Consider the following 26,824-nt stretch of genomic DNA (forward strand, 5'->3'; position numbering starts at 1 on the left):
TCTGGCTGATCCTGTCTGGCGGAAGGCTCTGGCTGATCCTGTCTGGCGGAAGGCTCTGGCTGATCCTGTCTGGCGGAAGGCTCTGGCTGCTCCTGTCTGGCGGAAGGCTCTGGCTGATCCTGTCTGGCGGAAGGCTCTGGCTGCTCCTGTCTGGCGGAGAGCTCTAGCGGCTCCGGTCTGGCGGACGGCTCTGTAGGCTCATGGCAGACGGGCGGCTTTGCAGGCTCAGTACCGACGGGCAGCTCCTGCGGCGCTTGGCAGACGGACAGTTCAGACGGCGTTGGGCAGACGGGCAGTTCAGGCGCCGTTGGGCAGACGGGCAGTTCAGACGGCGTTGGGCAGACGGACAGTTCAGGCCCCGTTGGGCAGACGGCAGACTCTGGCCGTCTGAGGCGCATCGTAGGCCTGGTGCGTGGTGCCGGAACAGGAGGTACCGGGCTGAGGACACGCATCTCAGGGCTAGTGCGGGGAGAAGCAACAGGGCATGCTTGGCCCTGGGGACGCACCGTAGGCCTGATGCGTGGTGCCGGAACTGGAGGTACCGGGCTGAGGACACGCATCTCAGGGCTAGTGCGGGGAGTCGAAACAGGGCATGCTGGACCCTGGGGACTCCCATAACGCCTAGTGCGGGGAGCCGGAACAGGGCATGCTGGACCCTGGGGACTCACCTCACGCCTAGTGCGGAGAGCAGGAACAGGCCGGGCTGGGCTGGCGACGCGCACCGTATCCCTGGTGCGAGTGGCCGGAACAGGCCGGGCCGGGCTGGCGAAGCGCACCGTATCCCTGGTGCGTGGAGTAGGAACAGGCCGGGCTGGGCTGGCGACGCGCACCGTATCCCTGGTGCGAGTGGCCGGAACCGGCCGGGCCGGGCTGGCGAAGCGCACCATATCCTTGGTGCGAGGGGTCGGAACAGGCCGGACCGTACTGGAGGCACACACCACTGGCTCTACCCCGGGGACTGGAACGGGCCGGACCGGACTGGATACACACCTCAGTCTCTCACGCCGTGCCTCTACATCTCCTTTCCCTACTCTGGCCAGTGACCCCCTTAACCTGGTAGCCTCCTGAATCCTTCCCTTCTCTGCCTCCGTCAGCCCCCTTAACCTGGTAGCCTTCTGAATCTGCCTTGTGACAGCCTCCTGCTGCTCAGCTGCCCAAGCCATGTGCCCCCCCCAAAAAATTTATTGGGGTTGCCTCTCGTCCTTCCGACGAAACACCTGCCGATGCCGTTGCTCCTCTCCTGCCAGGTTCTCCCCCTTCATCGCCCTCCGGTACCGGACGGCCTCCTCCTGGGTAATATGTCCCCAGCCGAGGAGGACATCCACCAACGTTCTCTCCTGACCCGGCGCCTCCTCCCATGTCCAGACCCTTTGCTCCTGGACGCGCTGCTTGGTCCTTTTGTGGTGGGTTTTTCTGTCACGTTCGTCGTAAGGAATTGACCAAGGCGCAGCGTGTTGAGCGAACATCGTAGACTTTATTTAATTAAAGATACCACGATCAAAACAACAAACCAAAAATGACGAAAGTGAAGTCCAAATCTGACACTGACAAAACAGGATCAAGGAAACAGAAACCCACAAAACCAAAGTGAACTCACACAGTATAAATATGGCTCCCAATCAGAGATAACGAGCCGACAGCTGACACTCGTTACCTCCGATTGGGAGTCATACGACTAATCAAGAACAATTAACCAAACATAGAAAATGCACAACCAGAAATCCCCAACATAGAAATACACCCAAACAATGAAAATAAACAACCCTGGCTCAAATATCAAGGTCCGTGGAGCCAGAGTGTCACACAAATCTAAAAATCTCTAACAGAAAACCGAAGAAAAGTAACAACAATGACAAATGGCTTGAAGAAGAATGCAAAAACCTAAGAAAGAAATTGAGAAACCTATCCAACCAAAAACATAAAACCTGAGCCTATGCCTTCACTATGGCAAATCACTAAAACAATACAGAAATACACTACGGAAAAAGAAGGAACAGCATGTCAGAAATCAGCTCAATGTAATTGAAGAATCCATAGACTCTAACCACTTCTGGGAAAATTGGAAAACACTAAACAAACAACAACACGAAGAGCTATCTATCCAAAACGGAGATGTATGGGTAAACCACTTCTCCAATCTTTTTGGCCCTATAACAGAGAACAAACAGCAAAAAAATATACATGATCAAATGCAAATCTTAGAATCAACTATTAAAGACTACCAGAACCCACTGGATTCTCCAATTACATTGAATGAACTACAGGACAAAATACAAAACCTCCAACCCAAAAAGGCCTGTGGTGTTGATGGTATCCTCAATGAAATGATAAAATATACAGACCACAAATTCCAATTGGCTATACTTAAACTCTTTAACATCATCCTTAGCTCTGGCATCTTCCCCAATATTTGGAACCAAAGGACTGATCACCCCAATCCACAAAAGTGGAGACACATTTGACCCCAATAACTACCATGGGATATGCGTCAACAGCAACCTTGGGAAAATCCTCTGCATTATCATTAACAGCAGACTAGTTCATTTCCTCAGTGAAAACAATGTACTGAGCGAATGTAAAATTGGCTTTTTACCAAATGACCGTACGACAGACCACGTATTCACCCTGCACACCCTAATTGAAAAACAAACAAACCAAAACAAAGGCAAAGTCTTCTCATGCTTTGTTGATTTCAGAAAAGCTTTTGACTCAATTTGGCATGAGAGTCTGCTATACAAATTTATGGAAAGTGTTTGGGGAAAAACATATGACATTATAAAATCCATGTACATAAACAACAAGTGTGCGGTTAAAAGTGGCAAAAAACGCACACATTTCTTTCCACAGGGCCATGGGGTGAGACAGGGATGCAGTTTAAGCCCCACCCTCTTCAACATATATATAAACAAATTGGCGAGGGCACTAGAACAGTCTGCAGCACCCGGCCTCACCCTACTAGAATCTGAAGTCAAATGTCTACTGTTTGCTGATGATCTGGTGCTTCTGTCCCCAACCAAGGAGGCCAACAGCAGCACCTAGATCTTCTGCACAGATTCTGTCTGACCTGGGCCCTGACAGTAAATCTCAGTAAGACAAAAATAATGAAAAACACCAAATAATGCATGCAGAGCAGAATTAGGCCGATACCCGCTACTTATCAAAATCCAGAAAAGAGCCGTTCAATTCTATAACCACTTAAAAGGAAGCGATTCCCAAACCTTCCATAACAAAGCCATCACCTACAGAGAGATGAACTTGGAGAAGAGTCCCCTAAGTAGGCTGGTCCTGGGGCTCTGTTCACAAACACAAACAGACCCCACAGAGCCACAGGACAACAACAACAACACAATTAGACCCAACCAAATCATGAGAAAACAAAAAGATAATTACTTGACACATTGGAAAGAATTAACAAAAGAACAGAGCAAACTAGAATGCTATTTGGCCCTAAACAGAGAGTACACAGTGGCAGAATACCTGACCACTGTGACTGACGCAAACTTAAGGAAAGCTTTGACTATGTACAGACTCAGTGAGCATAGCCTTGTTATTGAGAAAGGCCGCCGTAGGCAGACCTGGCTCTCAAGAGAAGACAGGCTATGTGCACACTGCCCACAAAATGAGGTAGAAACTGAGCTGCACTTCCTAACCTCCTGCCAAATGTATGACCATATTAGAGACACATATTTCCCTCAGTTTACAGAGATCCACAAAGAATTCGAAAACAAACCCAATTTTGATAAACTCCCTTATCTACTGGGTGAAAAACCACAGTGTGACATCACAGCTGCAAGATTTGTGACCTGTTTCCACAAGAAAAGGGCAACCAGTGAAGAACAAACACCACTATAAATACAACCCATATTTATGTTTATTTATTTTCCCATTTGTACTTTAACTATTTGCACATCATTACAACACTGTATATAGACATAATATGACATTTGAAATGTCTTTATTCTTTTGGAACTTTCTGAGTGTAATGTTTCCTGTTAATATTTATTGTTCATTTCAATTTTGTTTACTATCTACTTCACTTGCTTTGGCAATGTTAACATACGTTTCCCATGCCAATAAAGCCCTTAAATTGAAATTGAAATTGACAGAGAGAAAGAGACAACATACATCTATTCCTGTTAGCTGTGCAATGCTACAGCCACCCAGATGGATTCAACACATTGGTAGGGAATGACGCAGGTTCCCTCTATACAGCGTAAAGTGTTCTGTTAAGCTCCATATAACACCAATGCATTATTGGCACTGTCTAATCCAATCCCCGTAAAGTACCTCACAACAAGACAACTATGAGTCATTGATCAAAGCTTTGACAAAAGAAACAGTTATGGTTAGACAGCTACAGTAGTAAGTAAAGGCCATCAGTGTGTGTGTGTGTGTGTGTGTGTGTGTGTGTGTGTGTGTGTGTGTGTGTGTGTGTGTGTGTGTGTGTGCGCGTGTTAGTTTTGCACTGTGTCCCAAAAACGTAGGTACTTTTTCAATACAATAACATGAAAAAAACGGTCCGGTATTCGAATTTGTTACTGTCGGTTGTTCTATCATATGTGTCGTACGTTTGGAAATCAACTAGATTGTATTGAACTTTATTAGAATATGTATTAATTTGCCCAAGCACAGGCCTATAATAAGACATGAACAGGATGCATCAGTGACTCCCCTGCAACCTTTCTGAAGAGGCACAGGAAACAGCCCCTGTCTGTGTGTGAGTTGCGCAAATGTCTACCACTTTGTGTTGCCGTTAGCGATGCTAATGATAACCGTCGTCCAGGGTTGTGGGTTCGATTCCCACGGGGTGCCAGTATAAAAAAAAATAAAAAAATAAAAAAATATGTATGCACTCACTAACTGTAAGTCGCTCTGGATAAGAGCGTCTGCTAAATGACTAAAATGTAAATGTAAAATGTAAATGTCTTCAGGTAGATGGAAAGACTTTCCCAATACCTTCTCAATTGAAAGTTAACTACAAAATAGCCTGTGCCTAGCTGGCAGAATCATGATTATTTGCATCAATCCAGTGGGCATTTGTTTTGCAAACTCCATCACATGTGCACTACAGAAACAGCGCTAACCGAACAACAGTGCTAGGTGCTTGCACATTTGAATTAAAGGGTTACTACACTCATAAATCAAAATTTCATAGGTTTTCCCAGACCTCAAAAGTGGTCTCCTGATGTGGTTTAAGCATAGTTGTGGAGTTAGAACATCCAATTTTGTTGTTTTTCTATTGAAGAAGTGTGATTCTGAGAGCGAAAACCTGAAAGAACTGGGATCAGTCCAGAACCAGGTATCTGGGATCAGTCCAGAACCAGGTATCTGGGATCAGTCCAGAACCAGGTATCTGGGATCAGTCCAGAACCAGGTATCTGGGATCAGTCCTTCTCCCCACTTTCTTATTTTGCCGTGGTATCATTTTGGTATCGGTACCGAAGTAAAATTCTGGTATCACACTAGGGTGCGTCAGTGTGAGTGTGAGTGTGTGCGTGTTCAGTACTGTCAGTGTGCAAGTGGATATAGAGGAGAGATGGATTGAGACATACAGTATAGACATCCAAGGACATATAAATCAGTAAGAGACCACTTCACCGAAATGCTGCGGCTAGCTTCAAGTGAGACATAAAATGGCCGTTTCTATGAATACAGACGTAAACCTAGTGGCCTCAAGTATCATCATGTCCATGTAATACATTCATGACTGATGACAAACATATAGTGCAATCACCTTCATATCTAAGTATGAAGTGGGGCCTGGAAATATGCTGTTTGAAAGAGCAAAACATCCCAAAATATAGCAAATACAAATGGTAAATTCAAACTAATAATATATGTATTTTTATTTTGTTCAGTTGCTTTCATTCTCAAACTGATTAAATCAATTTACATTGAAAAAACACACATCTATCTGTATGTGTGTGTGTGTGTGTGTGTGTGTCTGTGTGTGTGTGTGTGTGTGTGTGTGTGTGCGTAAAACACACGCAGAAGTTGCCTATGTTAGTAACAGGAGATTACTCTTTCCACACCATTAGATCTGCATCTCAAATTGCATCACATTCCCTATATAGTGCACTACCGTTGGTCAGAAATAGTGCACTATGTAGGGAATAGGGTGCTATTTGGGACCCAGACCACATTAGTGCCCTCTGTTGAGCTGTTAGTAGCCGTACAGCTCTAATCTACCTTACGTCCCACATCAGCACATTACTACAGGAGCCACACAGCAGAGTAGATAGTACATTATGATACTACAGGACCCACACAGCAGAGTAGATAGTACATTATGATTCTACAGGACCCACACAGCAGAGTAGATAGTACATTATGATCCTACAGGACCCACACAGCAGAGTAGATAGTACATTATGATCCTACAGGACCCACACAGCAGAGTAGATAGTACATTATGATACTACAGGACCCACACAGCAGAGTAGATAGTACATTATGATCCTACAGGACCCACACAGCAGAGTAGATAGTACATTATGATCCTACAGGAGCCACACAGCAGAGTAGATAGTACATTATGATCCTACAGGACCCACACAGCAGAGTAGATAGTACATTATGATCCTACAGGAGCCACACAGCAGAGTAGATAGTACATTATGATACTACAGGACCCAAACAGCAGAGTAGATAGTACATTATGATCCTACAGGAGCCACACAGCAGAGTAGATAGTACATTATGATCCTACAGGAGCCACACAGCAGAGTAGATAGTACATTATGATACTACAGGACCCAAACAGCAGAGTAGATAGTACATTATGATCCTACAGGACCCACACAGCAGAGTAGATAGTACATTATGATCCTACAGGAGCCACACAGCAGAGTAGATAGTACATTATGATCCTACAGGAGCCACACAGCAGAGTAGATAGTACATTATGATCCTACAGGAGCCACACAGCAGAGTAGATAGTACATTATGATCCTACAGGACCCACACAGCAGAGTAGATAGTACATTATGATCCTACAGGAGCCCACACAGCAGAGTAGATAGTACATTATGATCCTACAGGAGCCACACAGCAGAGTAGATAGTACATTATCATCCTACAGGACCCACACAGCAGAGTAGATAGTACATTATGATCCTACAGGACCCACACAGCAGAGTAGATAGTACATTATGATCCTACAGGAGCCACACAGCAGAGTAGATAGTACATTATGATCCTACAGGAGCCACACAGCAGAGTAGATAGTACATTATGATCCTACAGGAGCCACACAGCAGAGTAGATAGTACATTATGATTCTACAGGAGCCACACAGCAGAGTAGATAGTACATTATGATCCTACAGGACCCACACAGCAGAGTAGATAGTACATTATGATTCTACAGGAGCCACACAGCAGAGTAGATAGTACATTATGATTCTACAGGAGCCCACACAGCAGAGTAGATAGTACATTATGATCCTACAGGACCCACACAGCAGAGTAGATAGTACATTATGATTCTACAGGAGCCACACAGCAGAGTAGATAGTACATTATGATCCTACAGGAGCCCACACAGCAGAGTAGATAGTACATTATGATCCTACAGGAGCCACACAGCAGAGTAGATAGTACATTATTATCCTACAGGAGCCACACAGCAGAGTAGATAGTACATTATGATCCTACAGGAGCCCACACAGCAGAGTAGATGGTACATTATGATCCTACAGGAGCCCACACAGCAGAGTAGATAGTACATTATGATCCTACAGGAGCCACACAGCAGAGTAGATAGTACATTATTATCCTACAGGAGCCACACAGCAGAGTAGATAGTACATTATGATCCTACAGGACCCACACAGCAGAGTAGATAGTACATTATGATCATACAGGACCCACACAGCAGAGTAGATAGTACATTATTATCCTACAGGAGCCACACAGCAGAGTAGATAGTACATTATTATCCTACAGGAGCCACACAGCAGAGTAGATAGTACATTATGATCCTACAGGACCCACACAGCAGAGTAGATAGTACATTATGATCCTACAGGACCCACACAGCAGAGTAGATAGTACATTATGATCCTACAGGATCCACACAGCAGAGTAGATAGTACATTATGATCCTACAGGATCCACACAGCAGAGTAGATAGTACATTATGATCCTACAGGACCCACACAGCAGAGTAGATAGTACATTATGATTCTACAGGAGCCACACAGCAGAGTAGATAGTACATTATGATCCTACAGGAGCCCACACAGCAGAGTAGATAGTACATTATGATCCTACAGGACCCACACAGCAGAGTAGATAGTACATTATTATCCTACAGGAGCCACACAGCAGAGTAGATAGTACATTATGATCCTACAGGAGCCACACAGCAGAGTAGATAGTACATTATGATCCTACAGGAGCCCACACAGCAGAGTAGATAGTACATTATGATCCTACAGGAGCCACACAGCAGAGTAGATAGTACATTATTATCCTACAGGAGCCACACAGCAGAGTAGATAGTACATTATTATCCTACAGGAGCCACACAGCAGAGTAGATAGTACATTATTATCCTACAGGAGCCACACAGCAGAGTAGATAGTACATTATTATCCTACAGGAGCCACACAGCAGAGTAGATAGTACATTATTATCCTACAGGAGCCACACAGCAGAGTAGATAGTACATTATGATCCTACAGGACCCACACAGCAGAGTAGATAGTACATTATGATCCTACAGGACCCACACAGCAGAGTAGATAGTACATTATGATCCTACAGGATCCACACAGCAGAGTAGATAGTACATTATGATCCTACAGGATCCACACAGCAGAGTAGATAGTACATTATGATCCTACAGGACCCACACAGCAGAGTAGATAGTACATTATGATCCTACAGGAGCCACACAGCAGAGTAGATAGTACATTATGATCCTACAGGACCCACACAGCAGAGTAGATAGTACATTATGATCCTACAGGATCCACACAGCAGAGTAGATAGCACATTACAGTACCTGGCAGTACACATTTCTAAGGGCCATAGGGAAAGGTGTGTCTTTCAGACCATGGGGTTTTACCTCAGCAGGAGGGACAGTGAAGGGCAGGGAGAGGAGAGGAGAGCCACAGCGGTATCCTTGTAGTCGACACAGGAACTCATGTTAGGTCACTTGATGTGAGCTGACAATTTTCGCAGTTGATCAAACAAGTTAATGATACGGCTTTTAGATGAAAGATACACCTGAGTGGCTTGCATTTCACATCTATGATATCATTTCATTTCAATTACTTGTTATTTGTTGTGAAGCACTGACAATAAAATGAAAAGCAAATTGGTTGTTTTCATTCAAACAGAAACTGAACTGAACCACCACTTTTGTATTACATCGATGTACTATTTGACCAACAGTGTAAAAACATCTGAAGAAGAGTGGCAAAGGTGTTACTTTATGTGTTACTGAGCAGGGCCGGCTGCAGGCATAAGCAACATAAGTGGTAGCTTAGGGCCCCCGGTCACTAGGGGGCCCCAGACCCCAAAAAATATAAATAATATAATTATTTGAGGGGTGGGGGGGGAACTCAGTCAGGGTCTCAACATACTGTTGAGAGTTAAAATAGCAGGTGCCAGTTAATTAGTTAGTTCTGATTGTGCATCAGCAGTTTATCTCTTGTTTTGGCATTCACTGACAGTCACTCAATTAGCCATGTCAATTAGCAAAACAAATTTAGATTGGTAAATTAGTCTATCCAGTTATCTAAACTTGTAGTAATCATGGTCGAATACCGACCGGGCACGCAGGGCACCTGCCCAGGGGCCCTGACCTCCAGGGGGCCCTGACCTCCAGGGGGCCCTGACCTCCAGGGGGCTGACCTCCAGGGGGCCCTGACCTCCAGGGGGCCCTGACCTCCAGGGGGCTGACCTCCAGGGGGCCCTGACCTCCAGGGGGCCCTGACCTCCAGGGGGCCCTGACCTCCAGGGGCCCACATTGATTTTGTTAGTCACTCTTACTCAGATATCATTAATGTGTACAATTGCAGGAAATTTGCTTTAAAACTGCAGAAATGTCTATCAATCCCATCGCAAAATGGGTAGAATTACAGGCAATTAAACTTTAAAACTGCAGAAATGTCTATCAACCCCATCGCAAAATGGGTAGAATTACAGGCAATTAACTTTAAAACAGATATTTTTCTCTAAGCCCTCAAGAGGGGGCCCCCCAAAAGGCGAGAGGTGTTTCTGCAACACAGGTGTGTAGGTCAAATAAAGGTCGATATGAGCACATATAGAGTATGATAGTTTGGGTAAAAAAGGTATCATGGAGATAGAGTCTGGAGTTCCATGCTAGAGTACAGGAACTACATTTATCATGGAGATAGAGTCTGGAGTTCCATGCTAGAGTACAGGAACTACATTTATCATGGAGATAGAGTCTGGAGTTCCATGCTAGAGTACAGGAACTACATTTATCATGGAGATAGAGTCTGGAGTTCCATGCTAGAGTACAGGAACTACATTTATCATGGAGATAGAGTCTGGAGTTCCATGCTAGAGTACAGGAACTACATTTATCATGGAGATAGAGTCTGGAGTTCCATGCTAGAGTACAGGAACTACATTTATCATGGAGATAGAGTCTGGAGTTCCATGCTAGAGTACAGGAACTACATTTATCATGGAGATAGAGTCTGGAGTTCCATGCTAGAGTACAGGAACTACATTTATCATGGAGATAGAGTCTGGCGCTCCATGCTAGAGTACAGGAACTACATTTATCATGGAGATAGAGACTGGAGTTCCATGCTAGAGTACAGGAACTACATTTATCATGGAGATAGAGTCTGGAGTTCCATGCTAGAGTACAGGAACTACATTTATCATGGAGATAGAGTCTGGCGCTCCATGCTACAGAGACAAGCGTAGCATCAACCAGACTAAGAAACACTGTAATAAAATATGGGAGCATATAACAGTGAACAGTTATTTCTATTATTTGCATGCTACATGGACGCTACATAGACACTACATGGACGCTACTATATGGACGCTACTATATGGACAATACTACATGTAGGCTACTTCATGGACGCTACTTCATGGACACTACATGGAGGCTTCTACATGGAGGCTACTTCATGGACGCTACATAGAGGCTTCCACATGGACGCTACAGACGCTACATAGACGCTTCTACATGGACGCTACATGGACGCTACTATATGGAGGCTACTTCATGGATGCTACATGGAGGCTACATGGAGCCTACTTCATGGACGCTACATGGCGGGTACTACATGGACGCTACTACATGGAGGCTACATGGAGGCTACTTCATGGACGCTACATGGAGGCTACTACATGGACGTTACTACATGGAGGCTACATGGAGGCTACATGGACGCTACATGGAGGCTACTACATGGATGCTATATGGAGGCTACTACATGGAGGCTACATGGAGGCTACGTGGAGGTTACATGGAGGCTACATGGACGCTACTACATGGACGCTACATGGAGGCTTCTACATGGACGCTACATGGAGGCTACTACATGGAGGCTACATGGAGGCTACTACATGGATGCTATATGGAGGCTACTACATGGAGGCTACATGGAGGCTACGTGGAGGTTACATGGAGGCTACATGGACGCTACTACATGGACGCTACATGGAGGCTTCTACATGGACGCTACATGGAGGCTACTACATGGAGGCTACATGGAGGCTACTACATGGAGGCTACATGGACGCTACTACATGGATGCTATATGGAGGCTACTACATGGACGCTACATGGAGGCTTCTACATGGACGCTACATGGAGGCTTCTACATGTGTGTTCAACAGGGTTTGAACCCAGGTCTCCTGCACACCACAAGACTGTGTTAGCCCGCTGACCTAAAGCTAGGCATAAACTCGGGACGCTAACACAAATCTTAAAGTCTCGGGCTAGGTCACTCTACGCTCCATTGTTATTCAGATGGATCAGATACATCCATGACAGAAAGGTCAGGTGAGACCTGTCAGTCTGGAGCTCCATGCTACAGCACAGGGATGCCCTGTGTTAATGTAGCCAGCGGTGGGCACCTAGCTTCACGCAGTTTCCAGACCAGACGAAGAAATGCTGTATTCTAAAATATAATTAAGAATACAGCAGTATTTCTCACTGTTGTATCCTACAGAGACAGAAACCAGGAGCGAGTTGCATTGTATACAGTGCCTTCGGAAAGTATTCAGACCCCTTGACTTTTTCCACATTTTCTTACGTTACAGCCTTATTCTAAAATGGATTAAATTGTTTTTTTTCCCTCATCCACCTACATTATGTTTGCCCCATAATGACAAAGCAAAAATTTTTTTTTAGAAATTATTGCTAATTTATACAAAATATAAAACGGAAATATCACATTTACATAAGTATTCAGACCCTTTACCCAATACTTTGTTGAAGCACCTTTGGCAGCGATTACAGCCTTGAGTCTTCTTGGGTATGACGCTACAAGCTTGGCACACCTGTACTTGGGGAGTTTCTCCCATTCTTCTCTGCAGATTCTCTCAAGCTCTATCAGGTTGGATGGGGAGCGTTGCTGCACAGCTATTTTCAGGTCTCTTCAGAGATTTTCGATAGGGTTCAAGTCCGGCCTTTGGCTGGGCCACTCAAGAACATTCAGAGACTTGTCCCGAAGCCACTCCTGCATTGTCTTGGCTGTGTGCTTAGGGTCATTGTCCTGTTGGAAGGTGAACCTTCGCCCCAGTCTGAGGTCCTTGTCACGGTTTCGGCCGAGGCTGCCTCTCTTCCTTGCTCGGGCAGACTTCGGCGGTCGTCGTCTCCGGAGTACTAGCTGCCACCGTTGTATGTTTCGATGTTCGTTTGGTTTTGTCTTGATGTTGTACACCTGTTTTCGTTTAGCGCTCATTAGTGTCCTATAAGTTCTCGTTGTGTTTGTCAGGTGTTGTGTGTGATTGTCCTCGCTGTCGTGTTTGTGCGCTACTGTTGGTCATCTGTACTTCGTTGTTTTCCTCCTCTGTTTTAGGAGGGTTCTCGCACATGTTAGTGCGCATTTTGGTTTACGCCTGTGTGCGTATTCTCTCGTCTCCGGGCTTTTTGGCTCGTGTATTGAGTGAGTTTTCACTAAAGTATTTTGGACTAAGTTTCTGCGTCCTGCGCCTGATTCCTGCACCACACCCACCTACAGCACCCACTGACAGTCCTGAGCGCTCTGGAGCAGGTTTTCATCAAGGATCTCTCTGTACTTTGCTCCGTTCATCTTTGCATTGATCCTGGCTAGTCTCCCAGTCCCTGCCACTGAAAAACATCCCCACAGCATGATACTGCCACCACCATAGGGATGGTGCCAGGTTTCCTCCAGACGTGATGCTTGGCATTCAGGCCAAAGAGTTCAATCTTGGTTTCATCAGACCAGAGAATCTTGTTTCTCATGGTCTGAGAGTCTTTAGGTGCCTTTTGGCAAACTCCAAGCGGGCTGTCATGTGCCTTTTACTGAGGAGTGGCTTCTGTCTGGCCACTCTACCATAAAGGCCTGATTGGTGGAGTGCTGCAGCGATGGTTGTCCTTCTGGAAGGTTCTACCATCTCCACACAGGAACTCTGGAGCTCTGTCAGAGTGACCATCGGGTTCTTGGTCACCTCCCTGACCAAGGCCCTTCTCCCTCGATTGCTCAGTTTGGCAGGGCGGCCAGCTCTAGGAAGAGTCTTGGTGGTTCCAAACTTCTTCCATTTAAGAATTATGGAGGCCACTGTGTTCTTGAGGACCTTCAATGTTGCAGACATTTGTTGGTACCCTTCCCCAGATCTGTGCCTCGACACAATCCTGTCTCTGAGCTCTACGGACAATTTCTTCAACCTCATGGCTTGGTTTTTGCTCTGAAATGCACTGTCAACTGTGGGACCTTATATAGACAGGTGTGTGCCTTTCCAAATCATGTCCAATCAATTGAATTTACCACAGGTGGACTCCAATCAAGTTGTAGAAACATCTCAAGGATGATCAATGGAAACAGGATGCACCTGAGCTCAATTTCGAGTCTCATAGCAAAGTGTCTGAATACTTATGTAAATAAGGTATCTGTTTTTTATTTGTAATAAATTTGCTACAATTTCTAAAAACCTGTTTTTGCTTTGTCATTATGGGGTATTGTGTGTAGATTGCTGAGGATAAAAAAAAAATCAATTTTAGAATAAGGCTGTAACGTAACAAAATGTGGAAAAAGTCAAGGGGTCTGAATACTTTCCAAAGGCACATTATGTGGTAACAACTGGGTTCCAACCAACTTGGGGATTCTGCACACCAACTGATGATGTTAGACCACTGACCTAGAGCATAGAATTGATCTAGAGCCTAGAATTGATCTAGAACCTAGAATTGACCTAGAGCATAGAATTGATCTAGAGCCTAGAATTGACCTAGAGCCTAGAATTGATCTAGAGCCTAGAATTGATCTAGAGCCTAGAATTGACCTAGAGCCTAGAATTGATCTAGAGCATAGAATTGACATAGAGCATAGAATTGATCTAGAGCATAGAATTGATCTACAGCATAGAATTGATCTAGAGCATAGAATTGAACAAGAGCATAGAATTGATCTAGAGCATAGAATTGACCTAGAGCATAGAATTGATCTAGAGCATAGAATTGACCTAGAGCATAGAATTGATCTAGAGCATAGAATTGACCTTGCAGCGGTAAGACAAGTCTTCTGGTCTCAGGTAAGGTTACTGATCGAGAGCGAGAGCTTAATTCACCGATCACCACTTTGATGTGGATGATCAGATGCATGAGATAAAACCATTTGAGGAAGGTCAGACCAGTCAGTCCTGCGCTCTATGCTACAGTACAACAGAGATGAGCTGTGTTCACATAGCCAGCAGAGGGCAGATAGCTTAGCATCACAGAGTTTCAACCAGATGCTACATGGTGACTTACCACAGTGAAGTCCTCAGCGCTGCACTCCACCCCGCAGTAGTAGCACGACAGCAGCATGTCCTTGATGTCATGGCCCGTCCGGTCGTAGAACTCTCGCATGTTAAAGGGGCGGGGCTTGAAGTTGAGGAAGTCAGCTTTGATCTTCAGGGTCTCCAGAACGCTTTCCTCAACCAGGTGAGTGTCTCTGATCTCATACCTGGGAAGATGGAAGCAGAAGGACAGTTAGGATCTGTCCTATAGCATCCTGTCGGATCTGTTAGAGGACTAGTCATAGGACTAGAGGGGTGGTTATTGGTGTTCAGGGTCTCCAGGATGCTCTCTTCAACCAGGTGAGTGTCTCTGATCTCACACCTGGAACAGAACAGAATGATAGTTATAGGAAAGTTAGGGAAAGAACTAGGGGTTAGGGTTAGTGGTTAGGACAGAGAGGAAGTCAGCTTTGGGTTGGTGTCCCGTCTCATACCTGGACAGAACGGAGAAGTGTTTGGTCAGCCTCAACAATTTGCTAACCGTTCAGATCTTCAGTAACAACTACATGACCAAAAGTATGTGGACACCTGCTCGTCAAACATCTAATTCCAAAATCATGGGCATTAATATGGAGTTGGTCCCTCCTTTGCTGCTATAACAGCCTCCACTCTTCTGGGAAGGCTTTCCACTAGATGTTGGAACATTGCTGCGGGAACTTGCTCCCATTCAGCCACAAGAGCATTAGTGAGGTCAGGCACTGATGTTGGCCAATTACGCTTGGCTCACAGTCGGCGATCCAATTCATCCCAAAGGTGTTTGATGGGGTTGAGCTCAGGGCTCTGTGCAGGCCAGTCAAGTTCTTCCACACCGATCTCGACAAACCATTTCTGTGTGGGCCTCGCTTTGTTCATGCGGGCATTGTCATGCTGAAATAGGAAAGGGCCTTCCCCAAACTGTTGCCTCAAAGAATCATCTAGAATGTCATTGTATGCTGTAGCATTAATATTTCACTTCACTGGAACTAAGGGGCCTAGCCCGATCCATATAAAACAGCACCAGACCATTATTCCTCCTCCACCAAACTTTACAGCTCGGGGCAGGTGGAGTTATTTTTATTCATATTTTACATTATAATGCCCAATGTGCTCCCCACTGGGCACAGAAGTCAGTTCAACTTCTAGCTTTGGTTTAAATTTGGTTGAGTTGTCAACTGACGTGAATTCAACATGAAATCAACAAAATATTTCAGCATGTAATTGGATTTAAAAGTTGGGTGAGAAAAAAATGAAATGCCCTTACGTTGATGGCTTTTTAGCCAATTTGTTTTTCCCGTTGATTCAACGTCATCATATAGATTTTTTGGGTTGAAATGACGTGGAAACAACATTGATTCAACCAGTTTTGCCCAGTGGGTCTAAACCTGTCTGACGGACTGACTGCCTTTTACAGAGTGTTTTCCGATATGGGAAAGTTAAAAGTAAGGTCATTTGGTCCTCCCGAGCTGCGCAGCTGTCTAAGGCAATCCATTGCAGTGCTTGAGGTGTCACTACAGACCCAGGTTCGATCCCAGGCTGTGTCACAACCGGCCGTGACCAGGAGTCCCATAGGGTGGCGCAGTTTGGCGGGTCATGTTTCGGAGGATGCATGACTCGACTTTCGCCTCTCCTGAGCCAGTTGGGGAGTTGCATCGATGAGACGAGATCGTAATTGGATATGAAGAAATTGGGGAGAAAAGGGGGGTAAAAAAAATAAATAAATGGAAGGTAATTAAAAAAACTCAGAAGTCTCCTGGAAGCTGTGTCTGTTTTTGTAGTTTCATACGGGACATTGGGACAGGGTTTTTGATGTTAATTAACACTCAAGGGTTTTTTAAAAAGTTAAATCACTGCTTTGAAGGAAAACCTTGGTATGTCCTAGAGCAGTGGTCACCAACCTTTTACGTTTTACATTTTAGTCATTTAGCAGACACTCTTATCCAGAGCGACTTACAGTTAGTGCATACATTTTTCATACTGAGTCAAGATCACTTTCACGGTCAAAAAGCAAGCCGAGATCTACCACTCAGATTATTTTTTAAACATGACTTAAGAAATGTAACATTAACCTAATAAAAACAGCTGTGTAGGAATGAGGTTTGTGCAGTAGGCCTAATACATTATGACAGCGTATTGGCTATATGCCTGTTCTGACAATATTGTTCTTCTCAGACCATATTATACTTGAACAAAAATATAAACGCAACATGCAACAATGTCAAAGATTTGACTGAGTTACACTTCATATAAGGAAATCAGTCAATTGAAATACATTAATTAGGCACTAATCTATGGATTCACGTGACTGCGAATACAGATATGCATCTGTTGGTCACAAAAAAGTAGGGGCATGGATCACAAAACCACCATTTGCCTCATGCAGCCGAATACAACTCCTTTGCATAGAGTTCATCAGGCTTTTGATTGTGCCCTGTGGAATGTTGTCCCACTCCTCTTCAATGGCTGTGCAAAGTTGCTGGATATTGGCGGGAACTGGAACACGCTGTTGTACACGTCGATCCAGAGCATGGAAGAACTGGGACATTTTCAGCTTCCAGGAATTGTGTACAGATCCTTGCGACATGGGGCCGTGCATTATCATGCTGAAACATGAGGTGATGGCGGCAGATGAATGGCATGACAATGGGCCTCAGGATCTCGTCACGGTATCTCTGTGCATTCAAATTGCCATGGATAAAATGCAATTGTGTTCGTTGTCCGTAGCTTATGCCTGCCCATACCATAACCCCACCTCCACCATCGGGCACCCTGTTCACAACGTTGACATCCTCAAACAGCTTGCCCACACAACGCCATACACAATGTCTGCCCTCTGTCCGGTACAGTTGAAACCGGGATTAATCAGTGAAGAGCACACTTCTCCAGCGTGCCAGTGGCCATCGAAGGTGAGCATTTGCTCACTGAAGTCAGTTACGACGCCGAACTGCAGTCAGGTCAAGACCCTGGTGAGGACGAGCAGGCAGATGAACTTCCCCGAGACGGTTTCTGACAGTTTGTGCAGAAATTCTTTGGTTCTGCAAACCCACAGTTTCATCAGCTGTCCGGGTGGCTGGTCTCATATAATCTCGCAGGTGAAGAAGCCGAATGTGGAGGTCCTGGGCTGGTGTGGTTACACGTGGTCTGCAGTTGAGAGGCCGGTTGGACGTACTGCCAAATTCTCTAAAACAACGTTGGAGGTGGCTTATGGTAGAGAAATTAACATTCAATTCTCTGGCAACAGCTCTGGTGGACATTCCTGCAGTCAGCATGAGAATTGCACACTCCTTCTAAACTTGAGACATCTGTGGCATTGTCTTGTGTGACAAAAATAACATTTTAGAGTGGCCTTTTATTGTCCCCAGCACAATATGCACCTGTGTAATGATCATGCTGTTTTTTTATTGTTTTTTTTAAACCTTTATTTAACTAGGCAAGCCAGATAAGAACAAATTCTTATTTACAATGACGGCCTACACCGGTCAAACCCAGACAATGCTGGGCCAATTGTGCGCCACCCTATGGGACTCCCAATCACGGTCGGTTGTGATACAGCCTGGAATCGAACCAGGGGGTCTGTAGTGACGCCTCAAGCACTGAGATGCAGTGCCTTAGACCGCTGCGCCACTCGGGAGCCCAATTAGCTTCTTGTGGAAGGCTTCTGAATCAAGTGCAACTACCACCAACAGGGCTTCTGAATCAAATGCACCTACCAACAACAGGGCTTCTGAATCAAATGCACCTACCACCAACAGGGCTTCTGAATCAAGTGCACCTACCACAAACAGGGCTTCTGAATCAAATGCACCTACCACCAACAGGGCTTCTGAATCAAGTGCACCTACCACCAACAGGGCTTCTGAATCAAATGCACCTACCACCAACAGGGCTTCTGAATCAAATGCACCTACCACCAACAGGGCTTCTGAATCAAATGCACCTACCACCAACAGGGCTTCTGAATCAAATGCACCTACCACCAACAGGGCTTCTGAATCAAGTGCACCTACCATCAACAGGGCTTCTGAATCAAATGCACCTACCACCAACAGGGCTTCTGAATCAAATGCACCTACCACCAACAGGGCTTCTGAATCAAGTGCACCTACCATCAACAGGGCTTCTGAATCAAATGCACCTACCACCAACAGGGCAACATGAATAAAAAGGAGCGCAAGTGTTTATCACAGTCTTTATCACAGTCTTTATCACAGCCTTTATCACAGCCTTTATCACAGCCTTTATCACAGCCTTTATCACAGTCTTTATCACAGCCTTTATCACAGACTTTATCATAGCCGTTATCACAGCCTTTATCACAGTCTTTATCACAGCCTTTATCACAGCCTTTATCACAGACTTTATCACAGCCGTTATCACAGTCTTTATCACAGCCTTTATCACAGCCTTTATCACAGTCTTTATCACAGCCTTTATCACAGCCTTTATCACAGCCGTTATCACAGCCTTTATAACAGTCTTTATCACAGTCTTTATCACAGCCGTTATCACAACGTTTATCACAGCCTTTATCACAGTCTTTATCACAGTCTTTATCACAGCCTTTATCACAGCCGTTATCACAGCCTTTATAACAGTCTTTATCACAGTCTTTATCACAGCCGTTATCACAACGTTTATCACAGCCTTTATCACAGCCTTTATCACAGCCTTTATCACAGCCTTTATCACAGTCTTTATCACAGCCTTTATCACAGCCTTTATCACAGTCTTTATCACAGCCTTTATCACAGCCTTTATCACAGCCGTTATCACAGCCTTTATCACAGCCTTTATCACAGCCTTTATCACAGCCTTTATCACAGCCTTTATCACAGCCTTTATCACAGTCTTTATCACAGCCGTTATCACAGCCGTTATCACAGCCTTTATCACAGCCTTTATCACAGCCTTTATCGTTGGCTTTTCTACAGAAATGTTTGGTGATCGACTAGGAATGCCTTGAAGATCGACCGGTTGGTGACCCCTGATCTAGAGACAGATCTAGTCTTCTCAGACCAAGGAGGGAGGGACAGATGTAGCCCTATTGAGGAACAGTCATGGTATGTAGCACTTGGGGTTCGTTTTGATGACAATTTTATTTTCTATCTTACATGGTAAAAACTTGAGATAAAAGGGTCTCAGATGTAGAAAGAATAAAGGGGCTGAAGTGTAATCCTGTCAGCTCTGTTAGCTTGGTATTACATATTATCACCAGACACTCTGTTAGCTTGGTATTACATATTATCACCAGACACTCTGTTAGCTTGGTATTACATATTATCACCAGACACTCTGTTAGCTTGGTATTACATATTATCACCAGACACTCTGTTAGCTTGGTATTACATATTATCACCAGACACTCTGTTAGCTTGGTATTACATATTATCACCAGACACTCTGTTAGCTTGGTATTACATATTATCACCAGACACTCTGTTAGCTTGGTATTACATATTATCACCAGACACTCTGTTAGCTTGGTATTACATATTATCACCAGACACTCTGTTAGCTTGGTATTACATATTATCACCAGACACTCTGTTAGCTTGGTATTACATATTATCACCAGACACTCTGTTAGCTTGGTATTACATATTATCACCGGACACTCTGTTAGCTTGGTATTACATATTATCCCCACACTGTCTGTAAAAGTCAGTTTAAAGTCGTGACTTTCTTGTGACGGAGTCTGGTCTAGTGAAAGCATAGCCAACTCAGGACTACATATCCCCCTGGCAATGGGGGTTTGAGCTGACTCAGGACTACATATCCCCCTGGCAATGGGGGTTTGAGCCAACTCAGGACTACATATTTCCTTGGCAATGGGGGTTTGAGCAAACTCAGGACTACATATCCCCCTGGCAATGGGGGTTTGAGCCAACTCAGGACTACATATCCCCCTGGCAATGGGGGTTTGAGCTGACTCAGGACTACATATCCCCCTGGCAATGGGGGTTTGAGCCAACTCAGGACTACATATCCCCCTGGCAATGGGGGTTTGAGCTGACTCAGGACTACATATCCCCCTGGCAATGGGGGTTTGAGCCAACTCAGGACTACATATCCCCCTGGCAATGGGGGTTTGAGCCAACTCAGGACTACATATCCCCCTGGCAATGGGGGTTTGAGCTGACTCAGGACTACATATCCCCCTGGCAATGGGGGTTTGAGCCAACTCAGGACTACATATCCCCCTGGCAATGGGGGTTTGAGCCAACTCAGGACTACATATCCCCCTGGCAATGGGAGTTTGAGCTGACTCAGAGTTTGAGCCATTCTTGTCTGAGCCCCACTACAATCGATCTATCTTCATCTCTACATTCCCTGTTGTTTTTAAAAATAGTACACAAATAAGATCCGATCTCGTTAAACAAAAACAACAGATGTGATGTTCAGTTGAAGTCAAGTAGAGGGAGTAAGAAAAGGTCTCAGCAAGGTGAATTGCTCATCATTAGTCAGCATTCTCCAACGATCACTCTGCCATGCAGTACAATTAAATGAATTGCAGTGAAAGAGTCCACTTTGGTGAAACTAAGAGCACATTCTAGTGCAGTAATTCATGTCAAGTGCTCTTAGCAGCACTCAGAGAACATGTACGTTCAGCCTGGTATTATAAAGCTACATACAAAACCATCAGGTATCATTTCTGAAGTGTCGGCCCTGAGCACACATACACACACACACACACACACACTTATGCATACACACACACACACACACACACACACACACACACACACACACACGTATGCATACACACACACACACACACACGTATGCATACACACACACACACACACACACACACACGTATGCATACACACACACACTTCACTGCAATTGTGGATGCCATTCCCACAAGCTATTCAAGGTATAGTCCCGTGTAGCTCAGTTGGTAGAGCATGGCGCTTGCAACGCCAGGGTTGTGGGGTCGATTCCCACGGGGGGGGGCCAGTATGAAAATATATGCACTCATTGAACTGTAAGTTGCTCTGGATAAGAGCGTCTGCTAAATGACGTAACTGTGGCCCAAGATTGTGTCACGCTTCAAAGGTGTCACCTCTTTCTCTCTGCCACTATCGACTCCCAACACCTGTTCAGGTTACACACACACACACACACACACACAGTTACTAATGAACCTTCCTTAATAATAGCACCCCCCACCAGGTAGGTTTTCATTTAAAACCATAATAATGAATGACTAAGCAATTAGTGGATACAAACATACAACATACGACTGTTGTTAGTGACTATTATGTTATTGACCTGCAAAACGTTTTGCTGTGTCTAGTTAACTTTAGATTAAAGAACAAAGAACAACAAAAGTCTCCTCACGCAATAAGCGTATGGTTATACAGTACCAGTCAAAAGGTGTGGACACACCTGCTCATTCCAGGACTTTACTTTATTTGTACTATTTTCTACATTGTAGAATAATAGCGAAGACATCAAAACTATGAAATAACACATAAGGAATCATGTAGTAACCAAAAAAGTGTTAAACAAATCAAAATATATGTTATATTTGAGATTCTTCAAAGTAGCCACCCTTTGCCTTGATGACAGCTTTGCACACACTTGGCATTCTCTCAAACAGATTCATGAGGTAGTCACCTGGAATGCATTTCAATTAACAGGTGTGCCAATTTGGTAAAAGACCAAGTCCATATTATGGCAAGAACAGCTCAAATAAGCAAAGAGAAACGACAGTCCATCATTAATTTAACAGATGAAGGTCAGTCAATCCGGAAAATGTCAAGAACTTTGAAAGTTTCTTCAAGTGCAGTCGCAAAAACCATCAAGCTCTATGATGAAACTGGCTCTCATGAGGACCACCACAGGAATGGAAGACCCAGAGTTACCTCTGCTGCAGAGGATAAGTTCATTAGAGTTACCAGCCTCAGAAATTGCAGCCCAAATAAATGCTTCACAGAGTTCAAGTAACAGACGCATCTCAACATCAACTGTTCAGAGGAGAATGTGTGAATCAGCCTTCATGGTCGAATTACTGCAAAGAAACCACTACTAAAGGACACCAATAAGAAGAAGAGACTTGCTTGAACCAAGAAACACGAGAAACTGACATTAGACTGGTGAAAATCTGTCCTTTGGTCTGATGAGTCCATATTTGAGATTTTTGGTTCCAACCGCTGTGTCTTTGTGAGACGCAGAGTAGGTGAATGGATCTCCGCATGTGTGGTTCCTACAGTATACATACAGTGGCTTGCGAAAGTATTCACCCCCCTTGGCATTTTTCCTATTTTGTTGCCTTACAACCTGGAATTTAAATGGATTTTTGAGGGGTTTGTATCATTTGATTTACACAACATGCCTACCACTTTGAAGATGCCAAACATTTTTTGGGGTGAAACAAACAACAAATAAAACAAGAAAACAGAAAACTTGAGCGTGCATAACTATTCACCCCCCCCCCCCAGGTGTACATTTACTGAGATCATGTGACAGATCATGTGACACTTAGATTGCACACAGGTGGACTTTATTTAACTAATTATGTGACTTCTGAAGGTAATTGGTTGCACCAGATCTTATTTAGGGGCTTCATAGCAAAGGGGGTGAATACATATGCACGCACCAGTTTTCTGTTATTTATTTTTTTCATTTCACTTCACCAATTTGGTCTATTTTGTGTATGTCCATTTACATGAAATAAAAATAAAAAATAAATTTAAATTACAGGTTGTAATGCAACAAAATAGGAAAAACGCCAAGGGGGATGAATACTTTTGCAAGGCACAGATCTTGTTGAACACAAGTGTGAATGATTAAAACACGGTTTAACCGCTGTACACCAGGAACACATCCAGATCGCCACCGCATCGCATCAGGAACACATCCAGATCGCCACCGCATCGCATCAGGAACACATCCAGATCACCACCGCATCGCCACCTTGTCATGGTTCATCTCCATAACAGCCCAATGCCTTTGTGTGATGTACTGTATTCCTAAACCTAACTGAATTGTACCCAGTGTCACACCGAGCTTCTTATAGCGACACAGAGCTGCCAGGAGAGCACTTAAGACTTTGTGTTGTTGCTCAGAACTCACAGTCACAGCTAGTGCTTTAGAAATGTGGAGGAAGGAGGGAAGCAGCGAATCACAATAATGTGTGGATTTTTTATATTACCCTGCCACTCTTCTTCTTTCCCTAAACCAATCACAGCACTCTCTGTACTGTACAGTATGAAACTGTTTGCACTCACTAACTGTAAGTCGCTCTGGATAAGAGCGTCTGCTAAATGACTAAAATTAAAAAATGTACAGGGGGAGAGGGACGGGGATGGGGAGAGGGGACAGGGAGTGGAGAGGGGAGAGGGGGCCGGGAGTGGAGAGGGGAGAGGGGGTGGGGAGAGGGGGCAGGGAGTGGAGAGGGGAGAGGGGGTGGGGAGTGGAGAGGGGAGAGGGGGTGGGGAGAGGGGAGAGGGGAGAGGGGACAGGGAGTGGAGAGGGGAGAGGGGGCAGGGAGTGGAGAGGGGAGAGGGGAGAGGGGGTGGGGAGTGGAGAGGGGGTGGGGAGAAGGTGTGGGGAGAAGGGGCAGGGAGTGGAGAAGGTGTGGGGAGAGGGGGCCGGGAGTGGAGAGGGGAGAGGGGTGGGGAGAGGGGGCAGGGAGTGGAGAGGGGAGAGGGGGCAGGGAGTGGAGAGGGGAGAGGGGGCAGGGAGTGGAGAGGGGAGAGGGGGTGGGGAGTGGAGAGGGGAGAGGGGGTGGGGAGTGGAGAGGGGAGAGGTGGCAGGGAGTGGAGAGGGGAGAGGGGGTGGGGAGTGGAGAGGGGAGAGGGGGCAGGGAGTGGAGAGGGGAGAGGGGGCAGGGAGTGGAGAGGGGAGAGGGGAGAGGGGGTGGGGAGTGGAGAGGGGGTGGGGAGAAGGTGTGGGGAGAAGGGGCAGGGAGTGGAGAAGGTGTGGGGAGAGGGGGCCGGGAGTGGAGAGGGGAGAGGGGGTGGGGAGAAGGTGTGGGGAGAGGGGGCAGGGAGTGGAGAGGGGGTGGGGAGAAGGTGTGGGGAGAGGGGGCAGGGAGTGGAGAGGGGGTGGGGAGAAGGTGTGGGGAGAGGGGGCAGGGAGTGGAGAGGGGAGAGGGGGTGGGGAGAAGGTGTGGGGAGAAGGGGCAGGGAGTGGAGAGGGGAGAGGGGGTGGGGAGAAGGTGTGGGGAGAGAGGGCAGGGAGTGGAGAGGGGGTGGGGAGAAGGTGTGGGGAGAGGGGGAAGGGAGTGGAGAGGGGGTGGGGAGAAGGTGTGGGGAGAGGGGGCAGGGAGTGGAGAGGGGGTGGGGAGAAGGTGTGGGGAGAGGGGGCAGGGAGTGGAGAGGGGGTGGGGAGAAGGTGTGGGGAGAGGGGGCAGGGAGTGGAGAGGGGGTGGGGAGAAGGTGTGGGGAGAGGGGGAAGGGAGTGGAGAGGGGAGAGGGGGTGGGGAGAAGGTGTGGGGAGAAGGGGAAGGAAGTGGAGAGGGGAGAGGGGGTGGGGAGAAGGTGTGGGGAGAAGGGGCAGGAAGTGGAGAGGGGAGAGGGGGTGGGGAGAAGGTGTGGGGAGAAGGGGCAGGAAGTGGAGAGGGGAGAGGGGGTGGGGAGAAGGTGTGGGGAGAGGGGGCAGGGAGTGGAGAGGGGGTGGGGAGAAGGTGTGGGGAGAGGGGGCAGGGAGTGGAGAGGGGGTGGGGAGAAGGTGTGGGGAGAGGGGGCAGGGAGTGGAGAGGGGGTGGGGAGAAGGTGTGGGGAGAGGGGGCAGGGAGTGGAGAGGGGAGAGGGGGTGGGGAGAAGGTGTGGGGAGAAGGGGCAGGAAGTGGAGAGGGGAGAGGGGGTGGGGAGAAGGTGTGGGGAGAGGGGGCAGGGAGTGGAGAGGGGGTGGGGAGAAGGTGTGGGGAGAGGGGGCAGGGAGTGGAGAGGGGGTGGGGAGAAGTTGTGGGGAGAGGGGGGCAGGGAGTGGAGAGGGGAGAGGGGGTGGGGAGAAGGTGTGGGGAGAGGGGGCAGGGAGTGGAGAGGGGGTGGGGAGAAGGTGTGGGGAGAAGGGGCAGGAAGTGGAGAGGGGAGAGGGGGTGGGGAGAAGGTGTGGGGAGAGGGGACAGGGAGTGGAGAGGGGAGAGGGGGTGGGGAGAAGGTGTGGGGAGAGGGGACAGGGAGTGGAGAGGGGGTGGGGAGAAGGTGTGGGGAGAGGGGGCAGGGAGTGGAGAGGGGAGAGGGGGTGGGGAGAAGGTGTGGGGAGAGGGGGCAGGGAGTGGAGAGGGGAGAGGGGGTGGGGAGAAGGGGCAGGGAGTGGAGAGGGGAGAGGTGGTGGGGAGAAGGTGTGGGGAGAGGGGGCAGGGAGTGGAGAGGGGGTGGGGAGAAGGTGTGGGGAGAAGGGGAAGGAAGTGGAGAGGGGAGAGGGGGTGGGGAGGTGTGGGGAGAGGGGGCAGGGAGTGGAGAGGGGGTGGGGAGAAGGTGTGGGGAGAGGGGGCAGGGAGTGGAGAGGGGGTGGGGAGAAGGTGTGGGGAGAGGGGGCAGGGAGTGGAGAGGGGGTGGGGAGAAGGTGTGGGGAGAGGGGGCAGGGAGTGGAGAGGGGGTGGGGAGAAGGTGTGGGGAGAGGGGGCAGGGGGCAGGGAGTGGAGAGTGGAGAGGGGGTGGGGAGAAGGTGTGGGGAGAGGGAGTGGAGAGGGGAGAGGGGGTGGGGAGAAGGTGTGGGGGCAGGGAGTGGAGAGGGGAGAGGGGGTGGGGAGAAGGTGTGGGGAGAGGGGGCAGGGAGTGGAGAGGGGGTGGGGAGAAGGTGTGGGGAGAAGGGGCAGGAAGTGGAGAGGGGAGAGGGGGTGGGGAGAAGGTGTGGGGAGAAGGGGCAGGGAGTGGAGAGGGGGTGGGGAGAAGGTGTGGGGAGAGGGGGCAGGGAGTGGAGAGGGG

At 46.9% G+C, this 26,824-nt stretch overlaps 1 protein-coding gene across 1 annotated transcript in view; it reads right to left on the reverse strand.

The window, feature by feature from the left end:
* The window catches only part of LOC311138959 (acid-sensing ion channel 1-like), a gene marked incomplete at both ends in the record, with an annotated part of 263,718 nt that overhangs the window by 212,989 nt on the left and 23,905 nt on the right, over positions 1-26,824 (reverse strand). Inside the window, 1 exon segment of the mRNA XM_084173776.1 lies at positions 14,938-15,133. Within this exon segment, the coding sequence (XP_084029902.1) occupies positions 14,938-15,133 (196 nt within the window).

The sequence above is a fragment of the Coregonus lavaretus genome (genome assembly GCF_964263955.1).
Source record: "Coregonus lavaretus genome assembly, chromosome: 12".
In the NCBI taxonomy this organism is placed as follows: domain Eukaryota; kingdom Metazoa; phylum Chordata; class Actinopteri; order Salmoniformes; family Salmonidae; genus Coregonus; species Coregonus lavaretus.